This window comes from Mustelus asterias, unplaced genomic scaffold (genome assembly GCF_964213995.1).
Source record: "Mustelus asterias unplaced genomic scaffold, sMusAst1.hap1.1 HAP1_SCAFFOLD_97, whole genome shotgun sequence".
NCBI lineage: Eukaryota > Metazoa > Chordata > Chondrichthyes > Carcharhiniformes > Triakidae > Mustelus > Mustelus asterias.
In genome coordinates this window covers 595641-615956 of record NW_027590145.1, presented here as the reverse complement: position 1 = coordinate 615956, position 20316 = coordinate 595641, and the positions used below count along the sequence as shown (strand labels likewise).

Here is a 20316-nt window from a genome sequence, read left to right as displayed (position 1 = left end):
TATGAAGGGAATAGATAAGATAGAAGCAGGGAAGTTGTTTCCACTGGCGGGTGAAACTAGAACTAGGGGGCATGGCCTCAAAATAAGGGGGAGCAGATTTAGGACTGAGTTGAGGAGGAACTTCTTCACACAAAGGGTTGTGAATCTGTGGAATTCCCTGCCCAGTGAAGCAGTTGAGGCTACCTCATTGAATGTTTTTAAGGCAAGGATAGATAGATTTTTGAACAGTAAAGGAATTAAGGGTTATGGTGAGCGGGCGGGTAAGTGGAGCTGAGTCCACAAAAAGATCAGCCATGATCTTATTGAATTTGTATTCTAGAGGCGGCTGGATGTAGCACTTAGGGCCAATGGGATCAAAGGTTAGGGGGAAAAAGTAGGATGTTCTTGCTCTCGAGGGAGCGCAGCGCAGGCTGATTCCGGGGATGGCGGGACTGATGTATGAGGAGAGATTGACCAGGTTAGGATTGTTTTCGCTGGAGTTCAGACGAATGAGGGGGGGAGATCTCATCGAGACTTATAAAATTCTAACAGGACTAGACAGGGTAGATGCAGGGAGGATGTTCCCGATGGTGGGGGGAGTCCAGAACCAGGGGATCACAGTCTGAGGATTCGGGGAGACCATTTAGGACGGAGGTGAGGAGACATTTCTTCACCCGGGGAGCCTGTGGAATTCATTCCCACAGGAAGGAGTTGATGGCAAAACATTGAATGTATTCAAGAGGCGGCTGGATATAGCACTTGGGGCGAACGGGGTCAAAGGTTATGGGGAGGAAGCAGGATTAGGCTATTGAGTTGGATGATCAGCCATGATGGTGATGAATGGCGGAGGAGGCTCGAAGGGCCAAATGGCCTCCTGGTCCCAAGTCCGACAATCTTTCCTCAGGAGATACATTCCCTGTGATACTTGGAGATCTGTCCCTTGTTTCTCACCCCACACACACAAACGCAAAGTGCCCCACTTACCTCTAACCCGTCAGTGAAGGACAGGATGTTGGGGTGTCGGAGAGTTTTCAGTCGCTTAAAGGCCGCTTTTGCCACTTGCGTCTGCTCTTCTGAGTTCGGTTTGATGTCATAGACAAAGATCGAGACGGGCTCATTGGTACCCTGCGGGGGGAGAGAGAGAGAGGGGGAATGTTAGACACAGACCTGGCTCCTCACGGTGTTGGAACTGTCCAGCTTTCTGAAACTTTCCAAGGGTGCCTGCTCCTTAACCAGTGCCTCCTGCTCGCAGTGTGTATGTAGGGGGTTATCTACCCAACGCACGAGCAGACTTGGCTGAGAAGATCCCCCCCCCCACTCCTGGGAAGGGCTGGAGGGGGCAGAGAGGGAGGACTGGGGGAGGGCAGGGAGAGGGGGAGGGCCAGTGGGAGAGGGCTGGGGGATGGGGGGGGGCAAGGAGGGTGGGGAAGAGGGAGAGCCAGAGGTGGGGGGGGCAGGGCAGAGCCAGAGGAAGGTTGGGGAGAGGAGGGTAAGAGGGGGGAGGACCAGGGGTGGTGGGGAGCAGAGGGTGGGGGAGGGGAGGGCAAGGGGTGGTGGGGAGCAGAGGGTGGGGGAGGGGAGGGCAAGGGGTGGTGGGGAGCAGAGGGGAGGGCAAGGGGTGGTGGGGAGCAGGGGGGGGGGCAGCGGGGAAACAGCGGGGGTGGGGGGGGGGGTGGAGACACGCCACCATTTTCTGACACTGCATTGACTGAACATACATACTTGCCAACTCACACAGTCTAATTCAGCTATTTGTCAATAGACTAATAACTGCGGCCAAATTCCCCTCCAACTCGATTTTCAGGTTTGCTGATGACACCACCGTAGTGGGTCGGATCTCAAACAATGACGAGACAGAGTACAGGAATGAGATAGAGAATCTGGTGAACTGGTGCAGCAACAATAATCTCTCCCTCAATGTCAACAAAACAAAGGAGATTGCCATCGCCTTCAGGAAGCGTAAAGGAGAACATCGACATCAACGGGGACGAAGTGGAAATGGTCAAGAGACCTTTAGGTGTCCAGATCACCAACAACCTGTCCTGGTCCCTCCACGCCGACACTATAGTTAAGAAAGCCCCACCAATGCCTCTACTTTCTCAGGAGGCTAAGGAAATTTGACATGTCAGTTACGACTCTCACCAACTTTTACAGATGCACCATAGAAAGCATCCATTCTGGATGTATCACAGCTTGGTATGGATCCTGCTCTGCCCAAGACCGCAAGGAACTACAAAGGGTTGTGAATGTAGCCCAGTCCCATCACGCAAACCAGCCTCCCGTCCATTGACTCTGTCTACACTTCCCGCTGCCTCGGGAAAAGCAGCCAGCATAATCAAGGACCCCATACACCCCGGACATTCCCTCTTCCACCTTCTTCCATTGGGAAAAAGATACAAAAGTCTGAGGTCACGCACCGACCGACTCAAGAACAGCTTCTTCCCTGCTGCCGTCAGACTTTTGAATGGACCTACCTCGCATTAAGTTGATCTTTCTCTACACCCCAGCTATGACTGTAACACTACATTCTGCACTCTCTCATTTCCTTCTCTATGAACAGTATGCTTTGTCTGTATAGCGCGCAAGAAACAATACTTTTCACTATGTTAGTTCCTGTGACAATAATAAATCAAATCAAATCCCATTTACCAGCACTTGGCCCATAGCCCTGAATGTTATGATGTGCCAAGTGCCCATCCTGGTACTGTTTAAAGGATGTGAGGCATCCCGCCCCCACCACCCTCCCAGGCAGCGCATTCCAGACCCTCATCACCCTCTGGGTAAAAAAGCTTTTCCTCAAGTCCCCCCCTAAACCTCCCACCCCTCACTTTTAACTTGTGTCCCCTCGTGACTGACCCTTCAACTAAGGGGAACAGCTGCTCCTTATCCACCCTGTCCGTGCCCCTCATAATCTTCAACACCTCGATCAGGTCGCCCCCTCAGTCTTCTCTGCTCCCAGAGAAAACAACCCAAGCCTATCCAACCTCTCCTCATAACTGAAATGGTGTGGAACAGTGGGTTAGCACTGCTGCCTCACAGCGCCAGGGACCCGGGTTCGATTCCAGCCTCGGGTCACTGTCTGTGCGGAGTCTGCACGTTCTCCCCGTGTCTGCGTGGGTTTCCTCCGGGTGCTCCGGTTTCCTCCCACAGTCCGAACGATGTGCTGGTTAGGGTGCATTGGCCGTGCTAAATTCTCCCTCACTGTACCCAAACAAGCGCCGGAGTGTGGGCGACTAAGGGATTTTCACAGTAACTTCATTGCTGTGTTAATGTAAGCCGACTTGTGACTAATAAATAAACTTTACTTCAAATGATCCCAGGCAGCATCCTGGTGAATCTCCTCTGCATCCCCTCCAGTGCGACCACGTCCTTCCTATAATGTGGTGACCAGAACAGCACACAGTGCTCCAGCTGTGGCCTCACCAAAGTTCTACACAACTCCATCATGACCTCTCTGCCTTTGTAACCTATACCCCGATTGATAAAGGCCAGTGTGCCTTTTTCACCACCCTATCCACCTGCCTTTAGAGATTTGATTTATTATTGTCACATGTACTGGGATACAGTGAAAAGTATTGTTTCTTGCGTGCTATACAGACAAAGCATACCGTTCATAGAGAAGGAAATGAGAGAGTGCAGAATGTAGTGTTACAGTCATAGTTGGGGTGTAGAGAAAGATCAGCTTAATGCGAGGTAGGTCCATTCAAAACTCTGACAGCAGCAGGGAAGAAGCTGTTCTTGAGTCGGTTGGTACGTGACCTCAGACTTTTGTATCTTTTTCCCAATGGAAGAAGGTGGAAGAGAGAATGTCCGGGGTGTGTGGGGTCCTTGATTATGCTGGCTGCTTTTCCCGAGGCAGTGGGAAGTGTAGACGGAGTCAATGGACGGGAGGCTGGTTTGCGTGATGGATTGGGCTACATTCACAACCCTTGGTAGTTCCTTGCGGTCTTGGGCAGAGCAGGAGCCCATACCAAGCTGTGATACAACCAGAAAGGATGCTTTCTATGGTGCATCTGTAAAAGTTGGAGAGAGTCGTAGCGGACATGCCGAATTTCCTTAGCCTCCTGAGAAAGTAGAGGCGTTGGTGGGGCTTTCTTAACTATAGTGTCTGCATGGGGGGGGGACCAGGACAGGTTGTTGGTGATCTGGACACCTAAAAACTTGAAGCTCTCGACCCTTGGGATTAGGTGGGCAGGTCAGGGTCTTTCATGGGACGGTATAGACTCGATGGGCCGAATGGCCTCTTCTACCTTGTGCTATTCTGTGACACCTCGCAGCCCTAAAGAGATGGGAATCTTTTCAAATCCAGCACTTGTGCACATTCTCCCAAGGAACCTGTTGATGAGGCCTTAGCTCCCACCATGGACATACTTTGGATAGGTCGATGGCAGACTTGCGCCCTTTGAGCCTGCCGACGTGGGCAAGGATCACCTTACACACCTTCATGTGTTCCATCCCTCACTCAGAGCTGTCTTGGGAGATGAAACAAGCTCCCTCTAATCGACAAAATATGTGGGAAATCTGCTAATGAGTTTCTCCACTAATATCGACCGCCTGCCCTCAAAGAACAAAAAATTACAGCACAGGAACAGGCCCTTCGGCCCTCCAAGCCTGCACTGACCATGCTGCCCCCGACTTAACTAAAACCCCCTACCCTTCCGGGGACCGTATCCCTCTATTCCCATCCTATTCATGGATTTGTCAAGACGCCCCTTAAAAGTCACTACTGTATCTGCTTCCACTCCCTCCCCCGGCAACAAGTTCCAGGCACCCACCACCCTCTGTGTAAAAAACTTGCCTCATACATCTCCTTTAAACCTTGCCCCTCGCACCTTAAACCTGTGCCCCCTAGTAATTGACTCTTCCACTCTGGGAAAAAGCTTCTGACTATCCACTCTGTCCCTCATAATCTTGTAGACTTCTATCAGGTCTCCCCTCAACCTCTGTCGTTCCAGTGAGAACAAACCAAGTTTCTCCAACATCTCCTCATAGCCAATGCCCTCCATACCAGGCAACATCCTGGTAAATCTTTTCTGTACCCTCTCCAAAGCCTCCACATCCTTCTGGTAGCGTGGCGATCAGAATTGAACACCATATTCCAAGTGCGGCCTAACTAAGGTTCTATAAAGCTGCAACATGACTTGCCAATTTTTACACTCAATGCGCCGGCCGATGAAGGCAAGCATGCCGTATGCCTTCTTGACTACCTTCTCCACCTGCATTGCCACTTTCAGTGACCTGTGTACCTGTACACCCAGATCCCTCTGCCTATCAATACTCTTAAAGGTTCTGCCATTTACAGTATATTTCCTATCTGTATTAGACCTTCCAAAATGCATTACCTCACATTTGTCCGGATTAAACTCCATCTGCCATCTCTCCGCCCAAGTCTCCAACCGATCTATATCCTGCTGTATCCTCTGATCGTCCTCATCGCTATCCGCAAATCCACCAACCTTTGTGTCGTCCGCAAATTTACTGATCAATACTACTTTCTACTCGCTGTTCAGTATAGTCACAGGGGATCTGGATTGTCCCAGATGCTCCATCAGCAATTCTGTAAACAGCGCTCCAACAATTTGCTCACCTTGTAGCTCTCGACACGCGATTCGCATGTCAAAGCTATCTCGCGGGACAGACATTATCCGGATCAGAGCACTGATTCCGGTGGATTGCTCAAACGGGCAAAGGGTGCCCCCCCCAGCCACACCTGAAAAGCCTGCCTCAGATCATAAAATCTGCAGAAGGAGGCCATTCGGCCCATCGAGTCTGCACCGACCACAATCCCACCCAGGCCCTCTCCCCGTAACCCCACATATTTACCCTGCTCATCCCCCTGACTCTAAGGGGCAATTTAGCATGGCCCATCCACCTAACCAGCACGTCTTTCAGACTGTGGGAGGAAACCGGAGCACCCGGAGGAAACCCACGCAGACACGGGGAGAATGTGCAGACTCCGCAGTGACCCGAGCTGGGAATCGAACCCGGGTCCCTGGCGCTGTGAGGCAGCAGTGCTAACCCACTGCGCCACCCTAAGATATAAGCAACTCAAAAAATTTGGACACCAGAATTGGTGAGTTGTTTCAAACGTCTCTGTGCTGTGGTGCACGAGTGTTATTTTACACTAACATAGAAACTAGAAGCAGGAGGAGGCCATTCAGCCCTTCCAGCCTGCCCCGCCATTCATTTTGATCACGGCTGATCATCGAATTCAATATCCTGATTCCCCGCTTCCCCCCCCCCCGATATCCCTCGATCCCTTTAGCCCCAAGACCGATATCTAATTCCTTCTTGAAATCTCAATGTTTAGGCCTCAACTACTTTCTGTGGGAGTGAATTCCACCACTCTCTGGGTGAAGAAATTTCTCCTCACCTCAGTCCTAAAAGGTTTACCCCCTTATCCTCAAACCATGACCCCTAGTTCTGGACTCCCCCCACCATCGGGAACATTCTTTCTGAATCTACCCTGTCTAACCCTGTTAGAATTTTATAAGTTTCTATCAGATCCCCTCTCACTCTTCTAAACTCCAGTGAATATAATCCTCACTGACTTAGTCTCTCCTCGTATGACAGACCTGCCATCCCAGGAATCAGCCTGGTAAACGAAAACTGAACTGGACCCAGCCATATAAATACTGTGGCTACCAGAGCAGGTCAGAGGCTGGGAATCCTGCGGAAAGTAACTCACCTCCTGACTTCCCCCCAAAGCCTGTCCACTGGGAATCCTGCGGAGAGTAACTCACCTCCTGACTCCCCCCAAAGCCTGTCCACTGGGAATCCTGCGGAGAGTAACTCACCTCCTGACTCCCCCCAAAGCCTGTCCACCATCTACAAGGGACAAGTCAGGAGTGTGATCATGGAATCATAGAACTCGTACAGTGCAGGAGGTGGTCATTCGGCCCATCGAGTCTGCACCGACCTTCCGAAAGAGCATCCCAGCCAGGCCCTAGCCCCGTTGCTCTTGTTGCTGTGGAGAAAGGCAGAGCTGTGACTGGTGACAGGATTTTTGGGGTAAGAATTAGTTTTAAGTACTTTTCCGCGGGTGTTATTTATTTATTTAATTTAGTTTTAAATTTTGGCGCGCAACCGGCAGTGGCCGCGGGGTTTACTGGGAAGGGTCTCTTGAGTTTTTTTTTTAGTGCACAGGAGGTTTAAAAGGCAGGTCCCACTATCTAGCGGGCAGCGTTGGGAGCGGGCAGCGGAGTGAGACGGAGCTGAGTGAGAACTGAGGGGCTTTGGCTCATCGGGCTGAGGCAGAAAGGGCGAGCAGGGGTGAGTTTCTTATTTTTAAAAAATTTTTATTTATAAGTTACTTTTCTCCGGGTACCTTGGTAGAAATAATTTGGAACAGAGAGGAATAATCTTCATTCACTTTTTTCCCTGTGTTTAAAAGGGCAAGTATGACTGTCAGGCCAGTATGTTGTTCCCAATGTAAGATGTGGGAGGTCCTGGAGGCTCCTAGCCTCCCGGACGACCATATCTGTGCTGGGTGTGTTGAGCTGCGGTTCCTAAGGGACCATGTTAGGGAACTGGAATTGCAGCTCGAGGACCTTCGCCGGGTTAGGGATAGTGAGGAGGTCATTGACAGGAGCTATCGGCAGGTGGTCACACCGGGACCACGGGAGGAGGGTAACTGGGTAACAGTGAGGAAGGAGAAAGCTCGGGTGATGGTGAGCACCCCGGTGGATGTGCCCCTTAATAATAAGTACTCCTGTCTGAGTACTACTGGGGTGGACAGCCCACCTGGGGGAAGCAGCGGTGGCAGTGTCTCTGGAGCTGAGCCTGGCCCAGTAGTGCAAAGGGGTAAGGAAAGGAGGGTAGTGCTAATTGGGGACTCTACGGTGAGAGGGTCAGATAGGCGTTTTTGCGGACACAGACGGGACTCTCGGATGGTGGTTTGCCTCCCTGGTGCAGGGGTCCGGGATGTCTCTGGTCGAGTCCCAGAAATCCTGAAGGGGGAGGGAGAGGAGCCCAAGGTCGTGATGCATATAGGTACTGCTGACATCGGTAGGAAGAGGGAAGGGGTCATGAAAAGAGAATATAGGGAGTTGGGTAGACAGCTGAGAAAGAGGAATGCAAAGGTAGTAATCTCGGGATTGCTGCCTGTGCCGCGGGAGAGTGAGAACAGGAATCGGTGGAGAATTAATGCGTGGCTGAGGGACTGGAGCAAGGGACAAGGATTTGGGTACTTGGATCATTGGGACCTCTTTAGGGGCAGGTGTGACCTGTTTAAAAAAGACGGGTGGCACTTGAATCCCAGGGGGACCAATATCCTGGCGGGAAGGTTGGCTAAGGCTACTGGAGAGACTTTAAACTAGAAAGGTTGGGGGGAGGGAATCGAAATGAGGGGACTGAGAGCGAGGAGGTTAGCTCGCAAATAGATAAGGAATGTAGACAGGGTAAGAGGGAGGTTAGACGAGTGAGGGAGAAGGGAAGTGCTCAGGCTGAAGGTCTGAGATGTGTCTATTTTAATGCCAGGAGTGTAGTGAATAAAGTGGATGAGCTTGGAGCGTGGATTGCTGCTTCGAATTGTGATGTGGTGGCCATTACGGAGACTTGGATGTCTCAGGGACAGGACTGGGTGCTTCAGGTGCCAGGTTTTAGATGTTTCAGGAAGGACAGGGAGGGAGGCAAGAGAGGGGGGGGGAGTGGCACTGTTGATCAGGGATAGTGTCACGGCTGTAGAGAAGGTGGACGCCGTGGAGGGACTGACTACGGAATCTCTGTGGGTGGAGGTTAGGAATAGGAAGGGGTCGGTAACTTTGCTGGGTGTTTTCTATAGGCCGCCCAATAGTAACAGAGATGTTGAGGAGCAGATGGGGAAACAGATCCTGGAGAGATGTAGGAATAACAGAGTTGTCGTGATGGGAGATTTTAATTTCCCAAACATAGATTGGAATATCCCTAGGGCTAGGGGTTTGGATGGAGAGGAGTTTGTTAGGTGTGTCCAGGAGAGTTTCCTGACACAGTATGTGGATAAGCCTACTAGAGGAGAGGCTGTTCTTGATCTGGTGCTGGCTAATGAACCTGGACAGGTGGAGGATCTCTCGGTGGGTGAACATCTTGGGGATAGCGATCATAATTCTATCTCCTTCACGATAGCATTGGAAAGAGATAGGGTCAGGCAGGCTAGGAAAGTGTTTCTCTGGAGTAAAGGGAAATACAGTGTCATCAGGGAGGAAATTAGACGGGTAAATTGGAAGGAGGCATTCTTGGGGAAAAGTACCGAAGGAAAGTGGAGGATTTTCAAGGAATGTTTGTCTGGAGCTCTGCATGACAACGTTCCGATGAGACAGGGGGGTGTTGGTAGGGTACGGGAACCGTGGTGCACGAAGGTTGTGATGAACCTGGTAAATAAGAAAAGAGAGGCGTACAGAAGGTTCAGAGAGCTAGGAGGTGTTAAGGATTTAGAGGAGTATACGCGATGTAGGAAGGAGCTTAAGAAGGAAATTAGGAGAGCGAGAAGGGGTCATGAGAAGACCTTGGCGGGTAAGATTAAGGAGAATCCCAAGGCTTTCTACAAATATGTCAAGAGTAAAAGGATGAGATGTGAAGGCATAGGACCCTTAAAAGGTGAAGGGGGAAAAGTTTGTGCGGAACCGTTAGAAATGGCGGAGGTGCTTAATGAATACTTTACCTCGGTATTCACGGTGGAAAGGGATCTGGGTGGTTGTACTGCTGGATTGCGGAGGACAGAAAGGATCGAGCATGTGGACATAAAGAAAGAGGATGTGTTGGAACTATTGAATGGCATCAAGGTTGGTAAGTCGCCGGGACCGGATGGGATGTACCCCAGGTTACTGTGGGAGGCGAGGGAGGAGATTGCGGAGCCTTTGGCGATGATCTTTGCATCGTCGATGGAGACGGGAGAGGTTCCGGAGGATTGGAGGATTGCGGATGTGGTCCCTATATTCAAGAAAGGGAACAGGGACAGCCCGGGAAATTACCGACCGGTGAGTCTAACCTCAGTGGTTGGTAAGTTGATGGAGAGGATCCTGAGAGACAGGATTTATGATCATCTAGAGAAGTTTAGTATGATCAAAAGTAGTCAGCACGGCTTTGTCAGGGGCAGGTCGTGCCTTACGAGCCTGGTTGAGTTCTTTGAAAATGTGACCAAGCACATTGACGAAGGAAGAGCGGTGGATGTGGTCTATATGGACTTCAGCAAAGCGTTCGATAAGGTCCCCCATGCAAGACTTCTTGAGAAAGTGAGAGGGCATGGGATCCAAGGGGCTGTTGCCTTGTGGATCCAGAACTGGCTTGCCTGCAGAAGGCAGAGAGTGGCTGTGGAGGGGTCTTTCTCTGCATGGAGGTCAGTGACCAGTGGAGTGCCCCAGGGATCTGTTCTGGGACCCTTGCTGTTTGTCATTTTCATAAATGACCTGGATGAGGAAGTGGAGGGATGGGTTGGTAAGTTTGCTGACGACACCAAGGTAGGTGGTGTTGTGGATAGTTTGGAGGGATGTCAGAAGTTGCAGCGAGACATAGATAGAATGCAAGACTGGGCGGAGAAGTGGCAGATGGACTTCAACCCGGATAAGTGTGTAGTGATCCATTTTGGCAGATCCAATGGGATGGAGCAGCAGTATAAAATGAAGGGTACCATTCTTAGCAGTGTAGAGGATCAGAAGGACCTTGGGGTCCGGGTCCATAGGACTCTTAAATCGGCCTCGCAGGTGGAGGATGCGGTCAAGAAGGCGTATGGCGTACTAGCCTTCATTAATCGAGGGATTGAGTTTAGGAGTCGGGAGATAATGCTGCAGCTTTATAGGACCCTGGTTAGACCCCACTTGGAGTACTGCGCGCAGTTCTGGTCACCTCATTACAGGAAAGATGTTGAAGCCATTGAAAGGGTGCAGAGGAGATTTACAAGGATGTTGCCTGGATTGGGGGGCATGCCTTATGAGGATAGGTTGAGGGAGCTTGGTCTCTTCTCCCTGGAGAGACGAAGGATGAGAGGTGACCTGATAGAGGTTTACAAGATGTTGAGGGGTCTGGATAGGGTGGACTCTCAGAGGCTATTTCCAAGGGCTGAAATGGTTGCTACGAGAGGACACAGGTTTAAGGTGCTGGGGGGTAGGTACAGGGGGGATGTCAGGGGTAAGTTTTTCACTCAGAGGGTGGTGGGTGAGTGGAATCGGCTGACGTCGGTGGTGGTGGAGGCAAACTCGTTGGGGTCTTTTAAGAGACTTCTGGATGAGTACATGGGATTTAATGGGATTGAGGGCTATAGATAGGCCTAGAGGTGGGGATGTGATCGGCGCAACTTGTGGGCCGAAGGGCCTGTTTGTGCTGTGACTTTCTATGTTCTATGTTATCCCTCCTCATGACAGACCTGCCATCCCAGGGATCAGACCCCAGGAATCCTCAAGCTATGACCCCCCCCCCCCCCACCCTTCCCTTCCCTTCTGGGCAGGGAGAGAGGTGGAGTCACCACTCCACTTTATAATAAACAATTTCAAACAACAACATAGATATAAGACGGTGGCACAGTGACTTAGCGCTGCTGCCTCACAGCGCCAGGGACCCAGGTTCGATTCCCGGCTCGGGTCACTGTCTGTGCGGAGTTTGCACGTTCTCCCCGTGTCTGCGTGGGTTTCCTCCGGGTGCTCCCACAGTCCGAAAGACGTGATGGTTAAGGGGATTGGCCATTCTAAATTGCCCCTTAGTGCCAGGGGGACCAGCTAGGGTAAATACATGGGGTTATGGGGATAGGGGCTATGTGGGATAGTGGTCAGTACAGACTCGATGGGCTGAATTGGCCTCCTTCTGCACTGTAGGGACCCTGTGATATGATTCTATGATATAATTGGAGGGGGGATGATTTGAGTCGATAAGGAGGGGAGGGGGGTTATGTTTTGATGGGAGGATTGGAATGAGTCTGGTTTCTTTGGGTCAGGCTCACACAGGAGGCAGGACGTGGCCACCCAGGCCTATTGTTGACACCAAAGCCTCAGTCTTTCCGGGGGCGTCCTGCCGGGGAGGAGGCTCCCTCAGGCGGGCCGGCCCCGCTACTCGAGGCCGAGGCTGCAGTTGGGGCCTAAGTGCCGGCAGCCGGGCTTCCCCCCGGGTGGGCAGTAACGAAGGGAGGGGGGCAGTTTTCAGTTACCTTCTTGCGGCCTTGCTGCAGCTGCCACAGGCCCAGGCCGGCCTGGGGGCCGCCACCGCTACTCTCGAAGGGGAAATCCCTCAGCGGATCCCGGCTGAAGAAGCCCCACATCGCGGCCCCGCCCACATCCCCCTGGCCTCGCCCACGCCACTGACCTCACTTCCTGGAGACCGCCGCCACGTCGCGCCATCTTCCGAGCGGAAACAGGGCTCGCTTCAGGGATTCGCCCCGCCCACTTCCTCGGCCCCGCCCAGCCCCTAAGCCACGCCCATATACTTAGCCACGCCCACCCTTTAGCCCCGCCCAGTATATTAAAACCGCCCAGTCCCTATGCCCCCGCCCATTCTAAGCCACGCCCAGTTCCTTTCAGCCCCGCCCATTCAGAAACCACGCCCATTCTTAGCTCCTCCCATTCTGAGCTGCCCCTGGCTCCACCCACTGCAACCGAACCCCGCCCCCTTTTAACCCCGCCCCCTCTCCCTAACCCCGCCCCCACTCCCTAACCCCGCCCCTCTTCGGAACCCTGCTCCCTCTCCCTAACCCCACCCTCACTCCCTAACCCCGCCCCCACTCCCTAACCACGCCCCCTCTCCCTAACCACGCCCTCTCTCTCCCTAACCCCACCCCCACTCCCGAGCCCCGCCCCCACTCCCTAAGCACGCCCCCTCTCCCGAACCACGTCCCCTCTCCCGAACCCCACCCCCTAACCCCGCCCCTCTTCCGAACCCCGGTCCCTCTCCCTAACCCTGCCCCCACTCCCTAAACTCGCCCTCAATCCCTAACCTCGCCCTCACACCCTAACCCCCCTCTTGCTAACCACGCCCCCACTCCCTAACCCCGCCCCCACTCCCTAACCACGCCCCCTTTCCCTAACTCCGCCCGCACTCCCTAACCCCTCCCCTCTCCCGAAATCCGCCCCCACTCCCTAAAACCGCACCCTCTCCCTAACCACGCCCCTTCTCCCTAACACCGCCCCCACTCCCTAACCCCGCCCCTTCTCCCTAACCCCGCCCCTTCTCCCTAACACCGCCCCCACTCCCTAAACCCGCCCTCTCTCCCTAACCCCACCCTCACTCCCTAACCCCACCCCCTCTCCCTAACCCTGCCCCCTCTCCCTAACCCCGCCCCCACTCCCTAACCCCACCCCCTCTCCCTAACTCCACCCCTCTCCCTAACCCCACCCTCACTCCCTAACCCCACCCTCACTCCCTAACCCCGCCCCCTCTCCCTAACCCTGCCCCCTCTCCCTAACCCCGCCCCCACTCCCTAACCCTGCCCCCACTCCCTAACCCCACCCCCTCTCCCTAACTCCACCCCTCTCCCTAACCCCACCCCCACCCCATCTCCCTAACCCCCCCTCTCTCTAACCCCACCCCCTCACCCTAACCCCGCCCCCTCTCCCTAACCCCACCCCCACCCCCTAACCCCACGCCCTCTCCCTAACCCCGCCTCCACCCCTAACCCCGCCTTCACTCCCTAACCCCACCCTCACTCCCTAACCCCACCCTCACTCCCTAACCCCACCCTCAATACCTAACCCCGCCCTCACCTAACCCCGCCCTCACTCCCTAACCCCGCCCACACTCTCTAACCCCACCCTCACTCCCTAACCCCACCCCCTTTCCCTAACCCCGCCCTCACTCACTAACCCCACCCCCTCTCCCTAACCCCGCCTTCACTCCCTAACCCCACCCTCACTCCCTAACCCCACCCTCAATACCTAACCCCGCCCTCACCTAACCCCGCCCTCACTCCCTAACCCCGCCCACACTCTCTAACCCCACCCTCACTCCCTAACCCCACCCCCTTTCCCTAACCCCGCCCTCACTCACTAACCCCACCCCCTCTCCCTAACCCCGCCCCCACTCCCTAACCCCGCCCTGACTCCCTAACCCCACGCCCTCTCCCTAACCCCGCCCCCACTCACTAACCCCGCCCTCACTCCCTAACCCCACCCCCTCTCCCTCACCCCGCCCCCACTCCCTAACCCCACCCCCTCTCCCTAACCCCGCCCCCACTCCCTAACCACACCCCCTCTCCCTAACCCCACCACCTCTCCCTAACCCCGCCCTCACTCCCTAACCCCACCCTCACTCCCTAACCCCACCCCCTCTCCCTAACCCCGCCCCCACTCCCTAACCCCACGCCCTCTCCCTAACCCCGCCCTCACTCCCTAACCCCACCCCCTCTCCCTAACCCCGACCCACTCCCTAACCCCACCCCCTCTCCCTAACCCCGCCCCCACTCCCTAACCCCACGCCCTCTCCCTAACCCCGCCCTCACTCCCTAACCCCACCCCCTCTCCCTAACCCCGCCCCCTCTCCCTAACCCCACCCTCACTCCCTAACTCCACTCCCTCTCCCTAACCCCACGCCCTCTCCCTAACCCCGCCCTCACTCCCTAACCCCACCCTCACTCCCTAACCTCGCCCTCACTCCCTAACCCCACCCCCACTCCCTAACCCCGCACCCACTCCCTAACCCCACGCCCTCTCCCTAACCCCGCCCTCACTCCCTAACCCCACCCCCTCTCCCTAACCCCGCCCTCACTCCCTAACCCCACCCCCTCTCCCTAACCCCGACCCACTCCCTAACCCTACCCCCTCTCCCTAACCCCGCCCCCTCTCCCTAACCCCGCCCTCACTCCCTAACTCCACTCTCTCTCCCTAACCCCGCCCCCTCTCCTTAACCCCCCCTCTCCCTAACCCCGCCCCCACTCCCTAACCCCACCTCCTCTCCCTAACCCCGCCCTCACTCCCTAACCCCACCCCCTCTCCCTAACCCTGACCCACTCCCTAACCCCGCCCCCTCTCCCTAACCCCGCCCTCTCTCCCTAACCCCGCCCTCACTCCCTAACTCCACTCCCTCTCCCTAACCCCGCCCCCTCTCCCTAACCCCACTCCCTCTCCCTAACCCCGCCCCCTCTCCCTAACCCCCCCTCTCCCTAAACCCGTCCCCACTCCCTAACCCCACCACCTCTCCCTAACCCCGCCCCCACTCCCTAACCCCACCGTCACTCCCAAACCCCACCCACACTCCCTAACCCCACCCCTACTCCCTAACCCCGCCCTCACTCCCTAACCCCACTCCCTCTCCCTAACCACGCCCCCACTCCCTACCGCGCCCCCACTCCCTAACCCCGCCCCCAAATGCTAACTCCGCCCCTCTCCCTAACCCCGCGCCCACTCCCTAACCGCGCCCCCAATTTGTAACCCCGCCCCTTCTCTCAAACCCTGCCCCCACACCCTAACCCCGCCCCCTCTCTCACACACTGCCCCCTCTCCCTAACCCTGCCCCCTGTCCCTAACCCCGCCCCCTCTCCCTAGCCCCGCCCCCTCTCCCTAACCCCAGCCCCACTCCCTAACCCCGCCCCCTCTCCCTAACCCCACCCCCTCTCCCGAACACTGCCCCACTCCCTAACCCCACCCCCTCTCCCTAATCCCGCCCCCCACACCCTAACCCCACCCTCACTCCCTAACCCCACCTCCTCACCCTAACCCCGCCTCCTCTCCCTAACAACGCCCCCTCTCCCTAACCCCGCCCTCATGCACTAACCCCACTCCCTAACCCCACCCCCACTCCCTAACCCTGCCCCTCCCCCTAACCCCACCCCCACTCCCTAACCCTGCCCCCACCCTCTAACCCCGCCCCCACTCCTTAGCCCCACCACCACTCCCTAACCCCGCCCCCACTCCCTAACCCCACACCTCTCCGTAACCCCACCCTCACTCCCAACCCCGCCCCCACTCCCTAACCCCGGCCCCTCTCCCTAACCCCGCCCTCATGCACTAACCCCGCCCCCACTCCCTAACCCCACCCTCACTCCCTAACCCCTCCGTCACTGCCTAACCCCGCCCCCACTTCCTAACCCCGCCCTCACTCCCTAACCCCACCCTCACTCCCTAACCCCGCCCCCGACTCCCTAACCCGCCCCCACTTCCTAACCCCGCCCCCTCTCTCAAACCCTGCCCCCACTCCCTAACCCCGCCCCCTCTCCCTGACCCTGCCCCCACTCCCTAACCCCACCCTCACTCCCTAACCCCTGCCTCCCTCCCTAACCCCGCCCGCACTCCCTAACCCCGCCTCCTCTGCCTAACCCCACCCCCTCTCCCTAACCCCACCCCCTCTCCCTAACCCCGCCTCCTCTCCCTAACCCCACTCCCTCTCCCTAAGCTCGCCCCCTCTCCCTAACCCCGCCCCCACTCCATAACGCCACCCCCTCTCCCTAAGCCCGCTCCCTCTCACTAACCACGCCCCCACTCCCTCACCCCGCCTCCACTCCCTAACCCCACCTCCTCTCCCTAACCCCGCCCTCACTCCCTAACCCCGCCCCCACTCCCTAACTCCGCCTCTCATCCTAACCCCGCCCCACACCCTAACCCCACCCCCACTCCCTAACCCCACCCCCACTCCCACTCCCCAACTCTGCCCACCCTTCACCCCGCCCATTCTTAGCCACGCCCAGTCGCTGGCTCCACCCACTGCCACCTCGCCCCGCCCCCCCAACTCCCGGTCACTCCGCGGCTCCGGGTTCGAATCCCCGCCCCGCCACCGGCTGTATTTGAATTAATAAATGTGTTAAATGTAAATTATTAAATATTATACATTTCTGCTCACTTCATGAATAAAGTCATTTATTATTCATTATTTTATAAAAGCTGGATTAATTTAAATCAATTAATTAAATTGACGTTTTAATTAAATATCAAAAAGTGCGAGAATTAAAATTTAAAAAATTTATTAATTTCGATCAAATTGAAGTTTCAATTCAAAATCTGAGAATTTAAGAATATTTAAATTTAATCACAAAATTTGTGTAGATTACAAATAATTTAGCTGAAAATGTAATAATTTGGTGTGTCCCGACCCGAGGCTCTGGAAGTCGCTCCCTGAACTGGGTCGCCCCCAGAACCACGCTCAAGTCCCTTTAAGATGCTCCTTTGAACCCTGACCTCTCTGACCGACCTTTTGGTCACCAGACCTTACACGCATAACCCGGTGTCATGCCTTCTCCCATCGGGCACCTGCGAGGTTGTCCTCGGTCTTTTGTGAGGTTGGAGGCGCCGCATCGATGAAGGTTGTTGTTGCATTTAAAGGGATCCTGTCGAGATCGACTGCTTTCCTGATCCATTTGTTGAGTAGATCCAGTGGGATCAAGTCCATGTTTTATGTTCCGCCACCCTACCGTGGTAATAAACACTCCCCGCCCCCCTCCACCCCCGGACCTACCTCCCCTCCCCCCCCGATTCACAGGGGCGTTGTCAAGTATCGCTGCAGTCCCCCTGTGTGGTGTAGGTACAGCCACAGCGCTGTTAGGGAGGGAGTTCCAGGATTGTGATTGGACATCAGTCAGTCCCCATGTGTGCTGTAGGTACAGCCACAGCGCTGTTAGGGGGGGAGTTCCAGGATTGTGATTGGACATCAGTCAGTCCCCGTAGGTACACCCACAGTGCTGTTAGGGAGGGAGTTCCAGGATTGTGATTGGACATCAGTCAGTCCCCGTGTGTGATGTAGGTACAACCACAGCGCTGTTAGGGAGGGAGTTCCAGGATTGTGATTGGACATCAGTCAGTCCCCATGTGTGCTGTAGGTACACCCACAGCGCTGTTAGGGAGGGAGTTCCAGGATTGTGATTGGATAGTCAGTCAGTCCCTGTGTGGTGTAGGTACATCCACAGTGCTATTAGGAAGGGAGTTCCAGGATTGTGATTGGACATCAGTCAGTCCCTGTGCGTGGTGTAGGTACACCCACAGTGCTGTTAGGGAGGGAGTTCCAGCATTGTGATTGGACATCAGTCAGTCCCCATGTGTGCTGTAGGTACACCCACAGCGCTGTTAGGGAGGGAGTTCCAGGATTGTGATTGGATAGTCACTCAGTCAGTCCCTGTGTGTGGTGTAGGTACACCCACCGTGCTGTTAGGGAAGGAGTTCCAGCATCGTGATTGGACATCAGTCAGTCCCCGTGTGGTGTAGGTACACCCACAGTGCTGTTAGGGAGGGAGTTCCAGGATTTTGACCCCAGCCACAGTGAAGGAACGGCCGATATATTTCCAAGTCGGGATGGTGAGTGGCTCGGAGGGGGAACTTGCAGGTGGTGGTGTTCCCCATGTGTCTGATGCCCCCCCCTTGTCCTTCTAGGTGGTAGAGGTGGCGGGTTTGGAAGGTGCTGTCGAAGGAGCCTTGGCGAGTCGCTGCAGTGCATCTTGTAGATGGTACACACTGCTGCCACTGTGCGTCGGTGGTGGAGGGAGTGAGTGTTTGTGGTTAGCGTGTCGATCGAGCGGGGCTGCTTTGTCCTGGATGGTGTCGAGCTTCTCGAGTGTTGTTGGGGAGCCGCACTCATCCAGGCAAGTGGAGAGTATTCCATCACACCTTAGGGCGGCATGGTGACACAGTGGGTTAGCACTGCTGCCTCACAGTGCCAGGGACCCAGGTTCAATGCTGGCCTTGGGTCACTGTCTGTGCAGAGTTTGCGCATTTTCCCCGTGTCTGCGTGGGTTTCCTCCGGGTGCTCCGGTTTCCTCCCACAGTCTGAAAGATGTGTGAGTTGGGCGGATTGACCATGCTAAATTCTCCCTCAGTGTCCCCGAACAGGCTCCGGACAGTGGCGACCAGGGGATTTTCACAGTAACTTCATTGCAGTGTCAATGTAAGCATACTTGTGACATTAATAAATAAACTTTAACTTAACTTTTTGAGAGAAAGAGGCAGAGAGATAGAGAAAGAGAGAGAGAGAGACAGACAGAGAGAGAGAGAGGGAGACAGAGAGAGAGAGACAGAGAGACAGACAGAGAGAGAGAGATAGGCAGAGAGAGAGAGAGAGGCAGAGAGAGAGAGACAGAGAGAGAGATAGGCAGAGAGAGAGGTAGAGAGATAGAGGCAGAGAGAGAGAGAAGCAGAGAGAGAGAGGTAGAGAGAGAGAAGCAGAGAGAGAGAGAGGCAGAGAGAGGCAGAGAGAGAGAGAGACAGAGAGACAGAAAGAGAGAGAGAGACAGAGAGAGAGGTAGAGAGATAGAGGCAGAGAGAGAGAGAGAGACAGAGAGACAGAAAGAGAGAGAGAGAGAGGTAGAGAGAGAGAGAGAGACAGAGAGAGAGACAGAGAGAGAGAGACAGAGAGAGAGAGAGAGAGACAGATGTCGAGAGAGAGACGGAGAGAGAGAGAGGCAGAGAGGGAGATAGGCAGAGAGAGAGAGACAGAGAGAGAGAGAGAGACAGATGTCGAGAGAGAGACGGTGAGAGAGAGAGGCAGAGAGGGAGATAGGCAGAGAGAGACAGATGGAGAGAGACAGAGAGAGGGATATGTGGGGGGGAAGGGGGAGGAATCAGGATATTGAATTTGATGATCAGCCATGATCAAAATGAATGGTGGAACAGGCTGGAAGGGCTGAATGGCCTCCTCCTGCTTCTAGTTTCTCTGTTTCTATATAAAAACAAAAGAGCTGTTCCTTTGTGGGATCTTTCTGTGCTCCGACTGGCATTTCCTACATTGTAGCGGCAACTAGACTTTACAAAGCACAAACCTAAGTGGCCAGAAAAATTGGCGGCAGGGGTGTCCCCAAAAGGCGCTATGGCAATGCAAAAGGCCTCTGCTGCTGTTCAAGACCACCTTCAAGCACAGGGTGGCAGCAGAGGTACAGGGTGGGTGGCTCTGGTCGCCGGCTGAGGTAGTCGAGGGTTTAATTTATCCCTCGCTGTTGGACGGGGAGGTGAAGGGGGGAAGGGGGGAAGGGGGGAGGGCGTGGAGGGAGGGGGGAGAGAGAGAGAGACAGAGCTGGGGCAGAGAACAGTGCGGAAGTGTTGAGGTTGATCGAGGGTGTCCGGGGAGAAGAGTAGGGGGGGGGGGTGGGGTGGGTTACTGTGGAAGGGGGTCGGGGGAGTGAGGTGAGGTGGGGTCGTGAGATTCAGAGAGCCAGCGGGTGGACGCGGGACCAGAACCCCGCCCGCTGCGGAGAGACTGGAATTATTTTCCATCGCAGCCGAGATGATTTAAGGGGGGATTTACCGGATAGACTCATTACAAGGGTTCAGAACCCTCCCTATCTCTGTAACTTCCCCCAGTCCCTACACCCCCTCCCTATCTCTGTAACCTCCTCCAGTCCCTACACCCCCTCCCTATCTCTGTAACCTCCTCCAGCCCCTACACCCCTCCTTATCTCTATAACCTCCTCCAGCCCCTACACCCCCTCCCTATCTCTGTAATATCCTCCAGCCCCTACACCCCCTCCCTATC

At 55.0% G+C, this 20316-nt stretch overlaps 1 protein-coding gene across 1 annotated transcript in view; it reads right to left on the bottom strand.

Moving 5' to 3' along the window:
• scyl1 (SCY1-like, kinase-like 1) overlaps positions 1-12222 on the bottom strand; it is a 48520-nt gene extending 36298 nt beyond the window's left edge. The window contains 2 exon segments of the mRNA XM_078202808.1: positions 964-1104; positions 12089-12222. Coding sequence (XP_078058934.1) covers positions 964-1104; positions 12089-12199 — 252 coding nt within the window. The 5' untranslated portion in view covers positions 12200-12222.
• Positions 12223-20316: the final 8094 nt, after the last annotated feature.